Below are 16,277 nucleotides of genomic sequence, written 5' to 3' on the forward strand. Positions count from 1 at the left end.
TCTTTTCTTTCAGAAGAGGGGCTTGAGCAGAGAGAATGCTTAGAGGCTAAGCGATGGGCATATGAGAGGGAAAGCGGCGACAGATAGAGCTGGCTGCCTAGGGGTCTCAGAGGCTTCATCCTGCAGGCGGCAGGACAAAGGGTCCTTCGAGCTCCAGATCAAGATTCCAAGGAGTTAAACGTTACCAAGCAGCCCGACCTGGATGGGATTTGCTCCTGGGTACAAAACGGGACACTGATCAAAATCGACTTGGACAAGTGACAAGAGTGAGTCTGATGTCGGTGGATGTCTTTTAAGGTCGTTGGAGGGAAGAGGACGGGAGGGGTGTGCTGAGGGGTAGGTGGAGAGAGGCACCGAGTCCAGAGCCGGGATATAAAGGCACCCGGAGCCGGGGAGCAGAGGAGCAAATGAGTGGGGGAAAGAGCGAGAGGAAGAGTTGGAGAAAAGTCGAGGGAAAGTAGGGACAGGGTTAAGGGGAGAGAGGAGGATGAGGGCGGCGAGGAGAGATTAAAAGGGGAAGGGGGTCGCTGGAGAGGAGGGCGGACTGTGGATCGGAGGTAGGGAGAGGGGCGAGGGGAGGGCGCGGGGTGGGGGGCGCCGGGGCGAGGAGAGGGGGCTGAGGAAGAGGAGGGGGACAAGAAAGCGAGAGCGGCGCAGGGGAGGGCTAGGAGCCCGGGGGCCGGGCCGGGGGCGGGCGGGCGGGCGGTGGGAGGCGAGATCAGGCCGGGGGAGAGGGAGCGAGCCGGGCCGGGCGCGCAGGGTGGGGAGGCCGTAGGAGGGAGGTGGGGGGCAGGTGGGGGGAAGAGGGAGGGAGCGGGCGGAGAGCCGGGGCCAAGTGCATTGTGTCTGGCGGCGGCGCGCGAGCCCACCGGCGGCTGCGGCGGGGCGGGAAGCCATGGAGCCGCGGGCTCTCGTCACGGCGCTCAGCCTCGGCCTCAGCCTGTGCTCCCTGGGGCTGCTCGTCACGGCCATCTTCACCGACCACTGGTATGAGACCGACCCCCGGCGCCACAAGGAGAGCTGCGAGCGCAGCCGCGCGGGCGCCGACCCCCCGGACCAGAAGAACCGCCTGATGCCGCTGTCGCACCTGCCGCTGCGGGACTCGCCCCCGCTGGGGCGCCGGCTGCTCCCGGGCGGCCCGGGGCGCGCCGACCCCGAGTCCTGGCGCTCGCTGCTGGGGCTCGGCGGGCTGGATGCCGAGTGCGGTCGGCCCCTCTTCGCCACCTACTCGGGCCTCTGGAGGAAGTGCTACTTCCTGGGCATCGACCGGGACATCGACACCCTCATCCTGAAAGGTGAGCGGCGGGCGCTCCCCGCGTCCCCGGCGCCCGCGCGTGGAGCGCAGCCCGCGGCTTCCCAGGGGCGCGCCGGTCCCCGTGGCCCCCTCTCCGCCGCGGCCCCGCGCCCTGGCGCATTCTTGCATCCTTCCCGCTGCCTCCAGCCTTTATCTCGTCCCTTTCTTTCCCCTCTGCCTCCCCTCTTCTCGCTCTCCTTGACTGGCTTCTTTCGTCCTCACCCTGCGTGTCCTTTCAAGTCCGTGCCGCACGTCCCGCCTCTGTCTCCTTTCCTGCCTTCGCCTCCCTTTCCCCGGTTCTCTCTCTCTCCTGGTCTTCTCCGCCTTTGTACACCTGCCTGACATGTGTGTCTTTTCTTGACGCTGCTCCCCGTGAGGGGGACTAACCGTCAAAGACTCGACTTTTCTCAACCGAGCTCCTTCCTTCAAGTTGTGCTTTCCTTTTGGAAATACCGTTTGGAAGAAAAGTGGTGCCAACCTCCGAAGAGGGGGAAGGGGCTTTCCCTGTATTGTAAGGATGCTGGTGTCAGACAGAACTGATGTGGTCATCCCAGCCTGGCGGGGCTGATGGGCAGCGAAGGAGGCCCTGGAACCTTCCTCCACACCCCTGAAGTGCAGGGTGTGTGTAGATTAGACTTCAGAGACCAATCGTTGGCTGGTGGAAGCTGCCCAAGGCAGATAGGACACTTGCTTTCCAACCTTCCTGAGGACCCCATATCTCCACCCTCCTCGCTGTCCAGGCACTGAGGAGAGAAAATGCCCTCACCCTTTAAACTAGAGCTGTCTAGATCTGGGCACTCACTCTCTGCTTATCACTCTGTCTTCTGCTCGTGGTACCTTGTCAGGTTGTTTCTGTTGTTTGTGTTGTTTGGCACTGAGCTGTAGAGCATCAATTTGTTCTTCTGAAATCTGTGCAACACCTGGCTTCTGCGAATGCTATCAGATAGTTTGATTTTTTTTTTTTTTGGTAATTCCATTCATGTAAAAATATTCAGTGTGACAAGGATTTGTGAAGCTTCCTTTAACTTTCAGAACTTGATTCAATATATTTTTCCCCTCTTGAGATGAAAAAAAAAAATCAACATCTCTTCTCTTGGACTCATGATGTCAAAAAAGAAAAAGTCCAAAATCAGTACATTTTAATATTTAGTAGTCATTCAGGAAAACAAACGGACAAATTTGTGTTGAGTTACAGTCTGCAATGGAATGACATAGAAAAGAGGGGGTTAATAATGTGTTGGCCTTCAGAGTCTTGTTAGTTGGCGGATTCTTCATTTCTCAGACATGTCAACTTCCTCCTTCCCATGGCTAACTCAGCTGGGGACTGCCATCCAAAATCTGTCTGCGTGTGGAAGGACTCCAGCACTTTTGGGGGAATTGGATACAGTAAAATCTTCCTTTGGGAAGTGCACCATTTTCTTTTCTCTCCTAACTTGCATCCAAATCTGATTTCTCCTCATGAAGATGCTGCATAATTAATTCTGATAGTAGCATAGTACATGAACAAACTGTAAAAGCTGAATGTGGAGGCTCAGTTATGGAGTGCTCATTTAGGCAAGGCAATTTTGAAAGCTAAGCAGTGTAGTCTGTCTTTGGAAATGACAGAACTGCATTTCCTTACACTTTCTATGCTTAGAGTATTTGATTGCATGTAAATTGGATATAGAGCAATGCCTGAAACAGCAGGGCAGAGTCCAACCTACAGTAGAAGAGGGACCCCCACAGGATATTGCACCTTGCCTCTGGAAATGCCCTGGCTAGCTGAGGTGCCTGTTCCTGGGCAGTCCAGGGTCAAATAATCATAGAGGTGGAAGGACTGTAGAGGTCATTGAAGTTGAACATCTACTGGTTGTTCAACTCCATTCTACAGTCTTTCTGACAAATGGTTACCTAGCCCAGTACTTCCATAAGACATAACTCATATACTCGTTAAAAGAACTATATTTTCCCAGTCATGAATGCCTATTTTTAGATGAAAACAATCTCAGATTTATAATATTGATGGTGTTTAGCTAATCTTTTGTGTAGAACACTGAAGAGTTCTAGGTTGTGAGCAGAAGATATGGGCCTCATTGCTGGCTCTGTTGCTAAATTGCAGTGTGTTCTCCAAGTATCAAGGCCTTCTTCGCCTTCAGTTTCCTTGTCTATGGTATTATTAGGAGAGATGACTATTCTTTAGAGAATTTTCTAGTTCGCATATCTGTCATTGTTATAATTAATAACAATGTAAATTTAGCTTCTTGCAAAGTTAATGAGCTGACGCTATTAAGGAACGAGGAGTTTGGAGGAAAGAACAGGCATTGGTACATTATAGGATCATAATTTGTTGTTTGGGAGATGTCCAGAAATGCCTTGCAACATTGCTACTAACCAACCTTGGGCTAGTTACATAATTCTTCTAGATCTCAGTTTCATCATCTGTGAAATGTATGGGTGACATGAACAGCTTTAAAATTCTGAGTCTATGAATAATTTGAGAAAAGAAAATGTCACCAACATTTTCCTGTCTCAAAGATGATTTTGGCACCCATATTAGGCAAACATTATCACCTTTGTTTTGGCATCTGACATTAGTGGCTGTGGTATGAATTTCTTAAATGAGCCATTTATAAAACTAGAAATTAACACTATGTCTAATTTTAAAATTTGAGCAACTAGAGTCCCAAGTTCTATTCTTTCTTCTATACATTACCTTGTTTATGAGTCTTAGCATCGTTTAGAAATTTTAAATGTAGGAAATGAAGAAAAGTTTTCTCAGATTGGAGAGTGGGGAGGGGTGGAAAAAGGGCTCAAGAACTGCCTAGCATACTTAGTGAGCTTCTGAGAGGCAAAGATGTCAGGTCTAGGTCCACAGGACCTAGAGGGCAAAGCTGGGAGTTAAATGAGGAGTGCAAGGAAGAAAATGTAGAGCTGATAATATGGAAAGCATTCTCATAATAGGAATTATTTACATTTCCTATTACTGGAAGCAAGACAAGAGAGATATATTTCTGAGAGATGTACAGGAGATAGAAACATGCAATGTGGGCAATAAGAGATTAATTTAGAAATATGCACAGACTCTACAATATTAGTCTACTTAAGATAAATCACTGGAGTTAGAAAAGCATTTATCTCAATGGGATAAATATTTGGGAGAATCATCAAATTCTTGTTTTCACACTCACATTATGATGCTAGTTCACTTCTATCTAGCCTAGACCCTGGAATGGTCTAGGCTTGACCTTCAGCCAGAACTTTCAGTAAGAATAGAGGTAAAGTTATTGATAAGCTCATTAAAAACCAAGACTAGAACCCTATGCTATTCTACCAGACTGACAAATAAAACAAAACAAAATATTTGCCAGCATAGTTTAAACATAGTTGTCTTTCTAGCAGCAAGTTCTCTTAACAGTGCTATATTGACCAATCCACATTTCACTATCTTGTTCACTGGGATAATGTGAGAACTTATCAAATGCTTTAGAGATATTACATTCATACTGTATTTCCATATTTACTATCCAATTCAGTAAATGCCCATTAGAAGCCTATTATGTGCAAAGTAATGCTAGAAGATTTTGGCTAAACATGTGGGGGTTCTTTTGTGTTTAAGTTGGTCAGATGACTCTAAATTAGTCTTCCATATATGCCCTTCTTGCAGCACTGGCTAGCTTTTGATGCTGAGGAAGCTTTGCTGGTTCAAGTAAGGACTGACTTGGAAAAGTATGCAAATGAAATCAGCCTTTACCTAGCAACTTGAGTGCTGGAATAGTTGAACAAAATGGACTTAAAGCTTAGGGCTTCAGGTACCTCTGTGGCACTGGGAATGTTGGGGGCGGGGGTTGAAAGAAGTCTTTAGGTGTAAAAATCTGTAAGGTAAGTGAGTGTGTCATGGATTACAAAAGGATGCCAAGAAATGACAAGTGACCTAAAGATAGTTCTTCATTAATTCATCCATTTAGTCACTCAACAAATAGACATTGGAGGTTGGTTATTGTATCAGGTGTAGCAGATACAGGAGTGAATAAAATGGATAAAAATCCCTGCCTTCATAGAGTTTATTTCAAGGAGTGGAGTTTGTATTTCCTAGTGGGTTATATTATAACTACTCTTAGTAGGTCGTAGGACCAGGGTGGGAGAATACCTGGGGATGGCTGATAGCACTGATGGGTAAATGACAGAAAATACAAGGCAGAGTGATTGCACGCAGCATCCTTTGGGGGACTCCTAGCTGTTCTCTCCCAAGTGCAGTATGTTTGTTTCAACTACTGGATGAATAGGAAGACAGGACAGATGGAAGGAGACTCACTTGGAAACATTATGCAATGCTTCTTTCAGTTCTTGAAAACACTGATGTTAATAAATAAACATTGATGTGACTTACACATACATTATGTAGATCTTTGGAGAAATCAATTTTGAATAGAAATCAGAGTCATAGAAATGACATTAGAAGTTCAACTGTTCACACTAGCCTTAACTTTAACTTTTAATGAAACATTTTCATTAAAAACCATTAACATTATTTTCTATTATATATCCTTTGTGCGTGTCAATGAAATTCTAATATTACATATTATCTGCAATAAAACTGAAAATGTTGTGTTTTGTTTTTATAAAATTAAAAATCATAGGATTTCAGAAATGTGAAGATTCTAAGTCTGTATGCACAATGTCGACCTGTATAAATCATCTGGGTTTGAATTCTTGAAATTTGAAATAGAACATGTTCTTGTGGTTGGAGAAGCATTTTTCCTCTAATGAGACAAACAGATATCAAAGACAGTGGGACATAAATACTTTGTCACTTTGTTCTCTGTAAGAAAAGGAAAGTAAGAGATTTGGTAGGAATTCACTGGGTCTGCTTTTCACTCTGCTCATGATTTATCTGCTTCTCCTATTGCTTATTTCCTATGAAATTAATAGTCTGTACAGGACCCACCAAGTTCTACCTGACACAGAAATAGATTGATGATTTTCTTCAGCTCTTTTGTAGACCAAAGTATAATTTGTGTTAGAATAATTATCTTCCAAGAGCAAATATATCTAGGGAAGCTGAGAAACCAGCACCGTTTCTCCTCCTTGACCCAGTGGTTCACAGATTGTTCTCGGACCTTCTCTTGAGCTAAAAGATGCTGCTGGTAAAAGGGATTCTTCAGTTTTGGGGGTTCTGGGGATACGATTAAGACTTCATTTTTCTTTCCCACTTTACTTCTCAAGGCAAGTAGTCTCTGAAATTCTTTTGAGCATCACTCTGTGATTTATGTTTATTCATTTTTAAATTATGTGCATGGACTGTACTGACACACACATCATAAAACAGGCAAAAGCAAATTTTGAAAGGATGTGGTAATAAATAGATATAAATAGAAGTTCAACTATTTTCCTGCCACTGTCCAAACAATTTCATGTGCACCCCTGGCATGTACACACCCCACTCTCAAGACTGCTTCAGAGCCAAGTCTGTCATCTGAGCAGAGGAGGAGGGATTTTTTCCTATCACAGCTGAAATTCATGGCGGGTATCCCAGTGCGCTGTTATATCACACACATTTATCTTGCACAGGGGAGAGAAGAAGATGCATTTTATTTCTGTATCAATTCTGACATTAGGCACAGTATTAAATGAGCCCTTTTTGATTAAACAACTGCTAGCTCATACTACACAACTCTTAATGACTAGATTTGTAGTTTTAGCTTGTTCCACAGTGTGCTGAGGCTGAACATACCCAAGTGTGATATTCAGTGTTTCAACACATTCTATTGCTAACAATCATGAAGGTTATCTTGAATAGAAATTAAATTCTTGCCACTCTGCCATCAAAAGAAGACACTTGCTTCCATTCTTACTATCTGCACACAGGAATTGTCTTTTAAAAGTAATTTATGAACACAAAAGTGGTGGTACTTTAAGTGGTTTGTGATCAAAATTGCCAGAATCAATGACATTTTCATTCACTATGTTTCATGGATAACATTTAGCAATGGCCTTGAGGGGAAAAAAAGAAGAGTTTGCTATGTCATAGAAAGTTCACATCCAATTATACCCGAGTTGCTGTGGTTTTTTTCCTTAGCTACTGATTTTTCTTCTTCAGATAGCAAAAAGAGCCCTCCAACCCCATCAGGCAGACTGCTCATAATTGTAATTGCAAATGTTCTTTTTTCATTTTTTATTTTTTTTTGAGACAGGGTCTTGCTCTGTCTGTTACCCAGGCTAGAGCTCTGTGGCATGATCATAGCTCACTGCAGCTTTCAACTGGGCTCAAATGATCCTTTCACCTCGGCCTCCCGAGTAGCTGGGACTATGGGTGTCTGCCAGCACACCTGGCTGATTTAAACAAACAAACAAACAAACAAACAAACAAAAACTTTGTAGAAATGGGGTCTTGCTATATTTCCCAGGCTGGTCTCAAACTCCTGGCCTCAAGAGATCCTCTTGCCTTGGCCTCCCAAAGTGTTGGGATTACAGGTGTGAGTCACTGGGTTTCCCTCACCTAATAAATGTCCTTGATTGCTATAAAGATCAGCTTTTGTTGGAGGAGCATCTGGACATTCCATTCCATTGAGAAAATGTCAATGCTAAGTGTGAAATGCTAGGGAATGGGAACATTGAAGGAATTTAGGTGGGTCACAGGGTTTCCCCAACAGTTACCAAGAATGAACTCTGCTTTCAGCTTTGTGTACATCTGTAGTGCTGTGCGCTCTAGATAATCAGATTATAATGACAGATCATATAATCATGTATTATCATATTATAATCATAGATTATTCATGCCAAGCAAACCATGACCTCAGATTGGCCATCTCTTCATTCCCTGAGCCTTCCTTTCTTATGTTTACCTTATCATTCAGGGATATTCCACTGTCCTTTGATTCTCGATTGTGTGCACATCTGTGGCCCATTTTCTTATATTATTTTCTGGTTAAAAGAATAAAAATAAAATCAGATTTGGTCTGGTCAGCCTCTTCATTTCCCATTCCCTCCCAATAGCAATGATGGGATGGAAGAAAAAAGCTGAAACCAGCGAAAGTGGAGGATTGGCAAATAATACAAATAGCAAATGTGTCTCCTTTGGAGTACAACAGCTCAGTATTTGGGGGTAGTTCAGATAAGATCATATCTTTAGGTTTAAACAATTTTGTTTTTTCTACAGTTACTATTTTTTTTTTAAAAAAAACCACATCATCGATATTTGTCTAAAACTTTGCAAAGCTAATTGTAAAGATTTTTATCAAAATGAATTTGTAAATAGAAAGTGAAATTTATCTTCTTAAACTAGCAAAATTTATGACAGTTTATCTTTTACTCTCTCATAGTGTTTCCCTGTGGTTAAAAGTGATTGCAGTGATTAGTCTGTTTTATTGCAAGTTTTATTCATAACTAAAAGGATGCAACAGAACTTCTTGGAGCATGAGAGAGTCCGCCTCGGCCGTCGTCATGAAGCTGACAGCCTTTGTTTGCTGCAGAGTCACGGGAAACTACATGCTGCACTCCATCTTTCTTGTAACTCCGCCAGATAGCTGATTGCAGACCCAACAGTAATGTCATGGGGACACCCATCAGGGAATGCATTAGCAAGTGAACAAAGGGGGACAATACAAACCATATTTTAGTTTCCGTTATCTTTAATTACTGACGACACAGTGAATTATTTTCTATAACTTGCTGGATGTCCTCCAGTGTTCAGACTTTTTAATATTTTGTTCATAGGTAAAAATCAATCAACTCATTTTTCCCCTAAGAACCTGAAGGATGTAATATATTCCCTTTTGGTTTCACCAAGTGATTTGACATTCTATAGATAGGGAAGAGACTCCAGAAATGTAAGTAGGAAATTCTGAGTGTACAGATAATTCCAGAAGGCTTAATTGTCTCTTTACAACAGGTCACTCAAACGCAAACCCACACCATGCTTCCATCTGCCTTGCAAATAAGTACTAACTTGCATTCTTAAGGTCTGTGACAGCAGAACTAGCAGGGTAGGGGCAGTGGTGGATGGGAGGCTATACTAGGCTTGGATCTCTTTTGTCTACATTTTAAGGAATTTTTATTTGGTGTGGGGGATGTGAACACTTGCTTCACTCAACAAATGTTAAAAATGAAATTTTTTTTAAATAGGAGGCTGCTTAGTGAAAAACACGGGTGTTAAGTCCTCCAGGTCCCATGGGAATGTGCTTTCCCTAACTACACCCAGAGTAGTGAGGAAGGGCGTCTGAGTGAGTGGGAGCAGGCTGCTGGTTCACTTGAGTTTCAGTGCCTTTTTTTAAGTTCTCACAATTTTGAAAGCTGCTTACAGTAATATTTACAATTAGAATTTTAAGTATGTGCATCCTGTTAAATATTATTCAGTGAGCTATCCTGGAAAAACAACAACATCAATCAGGTGTCATATGATTTGAAAATTATGAAACAGACGATCACAGCCACAGTTTGACATAGCAGAAGATAAACTGTAGGGTGGGGGGAACAAAAAACTTACAATGGCCAACTGGAACAACTGAACCTATGGCAATTGGAGCTCAATATCTGTTTTATGCCACTGATACTTAAGGACCATTTATTCCAGGTGATCTAATCCTTAGCATCCAACACATTGTAGGAAAACTTCTCTTGGTGTTCAGACGATGGAAGTTTGGTTGAAGGAAGCTACAACTTACAAGTATTGGAAAAACAAAGAGATAGGCTGAATCAAAGAGTGGCGGGAAAAGCAACAGTGACTGCCAACATGAACAGTTCTTAAAAATATTGTCTTTTTCTAAGATACTTGCACATGCATATTTATGGCAGCACAATTCACAATTGCAAAATCATGGAACCAACCCAAGAGCTCATTAATCAAAGAGTGGATAAAGAAACTGTGGTATATATACATACGATAGAATATAACTCAGCCATGAAAAGGAATGAATTAAGAGCATTTGCAGTGACCTGGATGAGACCGGAGACTATTATTCTAAGTGACGTAACTCAGGAATGGAAAACCAAACATCGTATGTTCTCACTGATCTGTAGGAGCTAAGCTATGAGGACATAAAGGCTTAAGAATGATACAATAGACTTTGGGGACTTGGGAGGCAGAGTGGGAGAGGGGCGAGGGATAAAAGACTACAAATACGGTGCAGTGTTTACTGCTCGGGTGATGGGTACACCAAAATCTCACAAACCACCACTAAAGGACTTACTCATGTAACCACATACCAACTGTACCCCAATAACTTAAGGAAAAACAAAATTTAAAAAATTAAAAAAATTTTTCTTTCTCTTCGAGTTTGAAACAAAAAAGACACAAAGAAACTGTTTACTATACAGCAGTAAAAGATAAAATCCAGCCAGAAGATATCTTCTGAAGAAGCATCAAAGTCTTTGTATTCCTTTCTCTTTTTTTTTCTCGAGGGTTACCTTTTCCTTCTGAAATTCAAGTTGATAGGAGGAAAATAAGCACGTGTAGAATAAAAAATTCATAGAATTGAAAGGAATTTCAAGCAGTGATTCTTACCTGATTTTTATACTATAATGTGGGTGATAGGTGATTTACACTTGGGCTGCAAAGTCCTGTCAGTTACCCACAAAACCTGGCATACCAGCTCTAACTGCCTCCATTTCTCTCTGAAACCGTATTATCAGAATGCCTGCGAGCAAGGGGGATGTTATTATCAGCATAATCTCAAATGGGTTTTTAATTTGTAAGACAGAATATATTGCTTGGAAGGAGCAGGCCCTTTGATGTTTGTTTAGAAGATGTAGGGGTAGGGGCTTCATCCAGATTGCGCATTTTGAAGTGTTGGGGGTATACGGGGAGCTGCGGATGGGTGCTTCAGTCCCCCAAAGTCATCTCTAGGCACCACCACTGATTTGGAAAATTGGCAGCTGTATAAATAACTCATTACCTGCTAGTCCTCTGAACAGGTCCCAACACACCTGATTTGGGAAAGTTAAAAAATAATGACAGGAGAAAGCATAAAAGGGCACAGTTTTGCATGCCATACACATGTGACAGTTACTGAAATAAACAGGTCTGAGAGCCACTGAGAGGCGTGAGACAGAGTAGTTCCCTGTTCACTTAACCACTGATACGGATGTTTCTGCAGTAATATTTTGATGATGCCATGGGGGAAAGTGAGTGCTGCTTGCTAATAGGCCCCAGATTGTAATTTTGGAAATTTGTGGCGTGGGTGTTTTTTTAGAGCATGTTTTTATTTCTAAGTTATCACACAGTTCTTGTTTTTACGTTCTTCTGGCTGTATTTACAGGTTAAAATGCCAGACTTTTTTTTTTTTTTTTTTTTCCTGGTCAAGTATTCTTCCATACATGTAGTCTTCTGGAGTTGTTATTTATTTCTTAAAAATGATTTTCTTTTTTAGAGACAAGGTTTCATTCTGCTGTCCAGACTGGAGTGCAGTGGTGCAATCATAGTTCGCTGCAGCCCCAAACTCCTGGGCTCAAGTGATTGTCCCACCTCAGCTTCTGGAGTAGCTAAGATTACAGGCATGCTCTACCATGCCTAGCTAATTTTCTTTTTAAATTTTTTTTGTAGAAACAGGGTCTGGCTTTGTTGACCAGGTTGGTGTCAAACTCCCGGCCTCAAGCGATCCTCCCACCTTGGCCTCCCAGTGTTGGGATTATACTTACTTCTAAACCAGGTCAGATACAGCAGTATTTCTCATTAGATATGAAACATTATAATTTGGGTTGTGGGTGTAATTTTAAAATATGTAGTTGATAAAGTGCTTGATAAACATTTATCCACTCAGTTGAGTGGGCCTTTAAGTGCCCAATAACAGAATACCCAAATAAAAATGACTTAGCCTACAAGGAAAATGTATTACCTGGTATAACAGGAAGTCTGGAGAAAGCCTGCATGTGGCTAGTTAATTAAAGCGATTCAATGCTTTTGGGCTTAACAGACCCAAGGTAGGCAATTTTGTCTTGAGCCATGTCTCTACCTGGTCATGACAGTTCTGTGAGTTGCTAGTTGTGAATTCTGTGAGTGATCTAGGAAACAGAAGAGGCCCCTTTTTCTGATGTCTTCTTTTACAATAAATGTAATTTCCCAGAAGTCGTCCAGCAGTCTTCCCACAGGTCTCATTGGCCAGAATTGTGTCATGTGACCATTCTTAAAGCAATCCCTGGCAAGTGGAATGGACCATGATTTTCTTAGACCAATCAAGCTGCAGTGCTGGGGCTGGAGAAGGGCCCAGTCTCCCCAGGAAGCACTTGGCTGGTTGACAGCTGAACAAAATCTGGCTTTGGTTAGCCAAGGAAGAGGGGCTCCAGCGAGGCACACAAGATAGAGCCTGAAGCAGCAGGGGTGTTCAGGTGGCAGCGCCATCCTGCCTATGGTCATTCCATAGTAGGAGAAGACTGAGAGGAGAACTCAGATTTCCTCCCAGCTTTTCCAGATCTACTGCTTTCTCCACATACTACCCTAATAGACACATGGAAGTGCCCTGAAAGCCCTGTGTTTTTCTTTTTGAAGAGCTGTTTGAGTCTCTTTAATCTCTAGAGACTCAGAAATTGCATGATTAGTTCTAAGGAGGCTTATTTATAATTGCACTATTAAAATGGAAGGTAAAATGTTCAAAATTGTGCATTTTAGGGAATATTAATGTACTCTAAGATCAGAAGGTGCAGTTGCTATGAATTTAATACACATTGGATTGGTGAGCTTGGTGCTTCAGTGCTTTCTAGATGCACAGCCTTTGTCCTCACTCTCCTCCCCATCCCACTACCCCTGGATGATTAGTGCCTCCCAAGAAGAGCTTCATGGAGAGCATTTTTCTGAACATCTCCATTCACCCCCACTCCTCAAGCCAGGTTCACTTATAGAATCGGTTCAAGCCAGGCTATGACTTGTTTTAACTTCTTGATTTCTTGGAGGAAAGCAACAACAACATATTTCATTTCTATCCTTTGACTGGCAACTGAGTGACCATCATTACAACTTCCCAGTGCATCTATAAATATAACAACTTTGAACAAGAAAATTAGCAAATCACTCCTTGCTATTGCCAGTGTCCTGGTGTGTTGATAGTGGCACGTGTTCAAAATTAGAAAGTAATCAGTTCTAATTTGAAGAAAAGCCACTTAACTCATGTCTGTATTGCGCTTTCGTTATCTTTGAAATTTCTGTGAAGAATCATCTGCTTTTGAAATGATAAGCTGGAAGACCTTGGGAGGAAGCAGTTGTTTAGCAGTGTATGTTTCTGTGTTTGGAGGAGTGGGATGGAGGGAGAGTATAGGAAGATAGACCCTGGTCATCTCAGCAGGAATGTTCAAATCAAAACCCTTCCAGCAAACCTCAGGTTTCCTGTGCCAGGCTCCTCTTGGACCTCTCATTCAACACCACGAGACCTATTTATTACAGCTTGATACTTCCTCAGAGCAGGAATTATGAAGCAAGAAAACAATCTGAACTGTTACAGATGGGCTGAGCTAGCAGGATTTTAGCACAGAAGCCTCAGAAGATGGTGTAAAGCCACAAGGTATGTGGGTGGGCATATATTTGGACCACCATATTGCATGCCAACTTGTAGGTTCGACAAGAAAAAAGAAGCAAGCAAGCAAGCAAGCAGGCAGGAGAGAAAGGAAAGGAGATAGGAAGCCCAAGAAGGAAGGCAGGAAGGAACAGATGAGCAACTATTTGGTGGATCTTCGGGGAACCGTCTCTATAGATTTTGTTTCCTTAAATATCCATTAGGTACATTTAGCTTTCTAAAATACAATCTTTTGTCTTTCCTTTAACTAAACATATCTGATGGGTTCCTCAATAAGTTAAACATAGAAGAACCAAATAATCCAGCAATTCCACTAGTAGGTATATATCCCCAAAAGGTGAAAACAGATACTCAAGACAAAAACACTACACGTAAATGTTCACAACAGCACTATTTGCAATAGCCAAAATATGGAAACAATCTAAATGTCCATCAACTGATGAATAGATAAGAAAATGTGGTATGTCCATACAATGGAACATTATTCAGTCATAAAAAGGAATGAAATACTGACACATGCTACAACATTGATGGACCTTAAAAACACTATGCTCAGGGAAAGAAGCCAGACACCAAAGGCCATAAGTTGTATGATTTTATTTATGAAATATCCAGACTAGGCAAACCCACAGAGACAGAAAACAGGGAGGGGGATAATAGGAAGCGACTGCTTAATGGGTAAGTGATTTTCTTTTAGGTTTGTGAAAATGTTCTGGAAATAGATATTGGGAGTGATTGCACAATGTACTAAATGTCACTAAATCGTACACTTTAGCTAAGATGTAAACAAAAAAACCCCAAATCTCTGATCATTTCCCACTGCCTACAGCTACAAGTCTGAATTTAGCAGGTCATAAAAAAGCTTTTACCATGTGGTTCCAGCTACCTTTCTGGTTATATACCCAGCTACTTCTGCATGAAATCGAGGATCAAGTCACATAAGACCATTTTCTAGTCCTTCAACACACCTGCACTTTCGTATCTCTGTGTCATTGTGAATATTCCTTCCTCTGCCTGAATACTATCCTCTCTTGTACATCTGGACAGTGTCTACTCTTCCTTGAAAGCTTAGTGTTATTCTTATTTCCTCTCTGGCTTTCCTTGCCTCTGTCCTCAGCCCCTCTCTCATTCCCTGCAGAATTCATTGCTATATTAACTGGGATGCCATTGTGCTTTATGAATACTTTTATGATAGCACTTTTGACATTGTAAATGTATGGTTTCCTTGTTAATTTTACATCCTACCTTAAGGCCAGGGATGGATACCATCCAGGTTAGTATCGGGCTCATGGCAATCTGCCATAGAACGGTTGTTGAAATTTGCCTTAGATTGATTCAAATCACGGTCATATCTGACCCACTCTCTTCTCACCCACTTCAGTGTTTTTCTTGTTGTTGTTCAATTCAAGGACAGGAGAAGTGAGAATTATTCTCAGTTTTCAAAGACGAAGACACTAATTATTAATCCAAAGACGATAAGGTACTTGATGTTAAAAAAAAATAGTAATAGTAGTAGATGGGTAAAATGCCAACATTTATTATATGCTTTTATTTTTGAAGTATTCAAAAGAATCAGTGTATAACTAGCAAAGAGTGCATCTTTATGGAGATTTTCCTCATAAAATGTTCTTAATCCTTAATAGAAGGATTATATCATTATGTAGGTGTTCTTGTCTCTCTGCTTATCTCCATAGGAAGTCACTACCTTCAAGAAACTCTTCCTTTGTCTCTGTTCTTTCACAGGACCTAGCAGGGCAGTTTTCAGAAGACAGGAACTCAATATATTGGTCATGCTTTGCCAGGTTCATTCTATGTATGTCCTTTTTCTGTTTTGGTTTATTAAATGTTCTTTTTCCAGTAAAACGGTTGCAACTCCAGTTACATACTTTCCTTGATCAGAAAGCAGAATAGCTGGAATGAGTTGCTGCAAGAAAGACTCTTGGTTGCTGTTCTTCATCAGGCTCTTCACTGAACCATTCTGCTGCTGTGTCAGACTTGCTACTAGGGAGGTTCCTGTATGCTGAAAAAAGCCTGGAGAATCATGTGGGGTGCGAGGGTGCTCTTCAGGCTCCTCAAGCAGAGGTGGCTCTTCAAGAGACCGGTGGTTTTCCTGGCATTCTGAAGCGATCTTCCTCCTAACAAGTTTATTTTGCAGTTTACTGAGGTGACAGGAGACTGGAGATTTGGGGCATGTTCTTCACTCTGCTCTTAACTAGCTATGTGACCTTGGGCAAGTGACCTTACCTCTTCAGATCTTGATTTTCTCATATGTAAATATGGAGGTTGGATTAGTGTAATCTGTTTGGTCTCCTGTAGCTTTAACCAGCTGTAATTATAAGATGCCTAGAAAACAGCAGCTTAATTAACTCAGCAAAGTGTCAGGATGGGAAAAGGTCACTTCTCTCTAGAAGTGGGTAAGCATTAGGACAGCCCAAGTTTAAGGGCCTTTTTCTGTTTTCAAATTGTTCACTCATAGAGCTTTAATTTGCTCTTTTGAATGTGACATG

The 16,277-nt window shown here is 42.1% G+C and overlaps 1 protein-coding gene and 1 long non-coding RNA gene across 2 annotated transcripts in view; both read left to right on the forward strand.

Moving 5' to 3' along the window:
• LOC119627219 (uncharacterized) overlaps positions 1-551 on the forward strand; it is a 165,892-nt gene extending 165,341 nt beyond the window's left edge. Inside the window, exon 8 of the long non-coding RNA XR_012095268.1 lies at positions 14-551. This is a non-coding gene — a long non-coding RNA (uncharacterized lncRNA). The remainder of the gene's footprint in view (positions 1-13) is intronic.
• Positions 552-824: 273 nt separating this feature from the next.
• The window catches only part of TMEM178A (transmembrane protein 178A), a 51,648-nt gene continuing 36,195 nt past the window's right edge, over positions 825-16,277 (forward strand). The window contains exon 1 of the mRNA XM_007970865.3: positions 825-1,295. Coding sequence (XP_007969056.1) covers positions 896-1,295 — 400 coding nt within the window. The 5' untranslated portion in view covers positions 825-895. The remainder of the gene's footprint in view (positions 1,296-16,277) is intronic.

Source organism: Chlorocebus sabaeus, chromosome 14 (assembly GCF_047675955.1).
Source record: "Chlorocebus sabaeus isolate Y175 chromosome 14, mChlSab1.0.hap1, whole genome shotgun sequence".
In the NCBI taxonomy this organism is placed as follows: domain Eukaryota; kingdom Metazoa; phylum Chordata; class Mammalia; order Primates; family Cercopithecidae; genus Chlorocebus; species Chlorocebus sabaeus.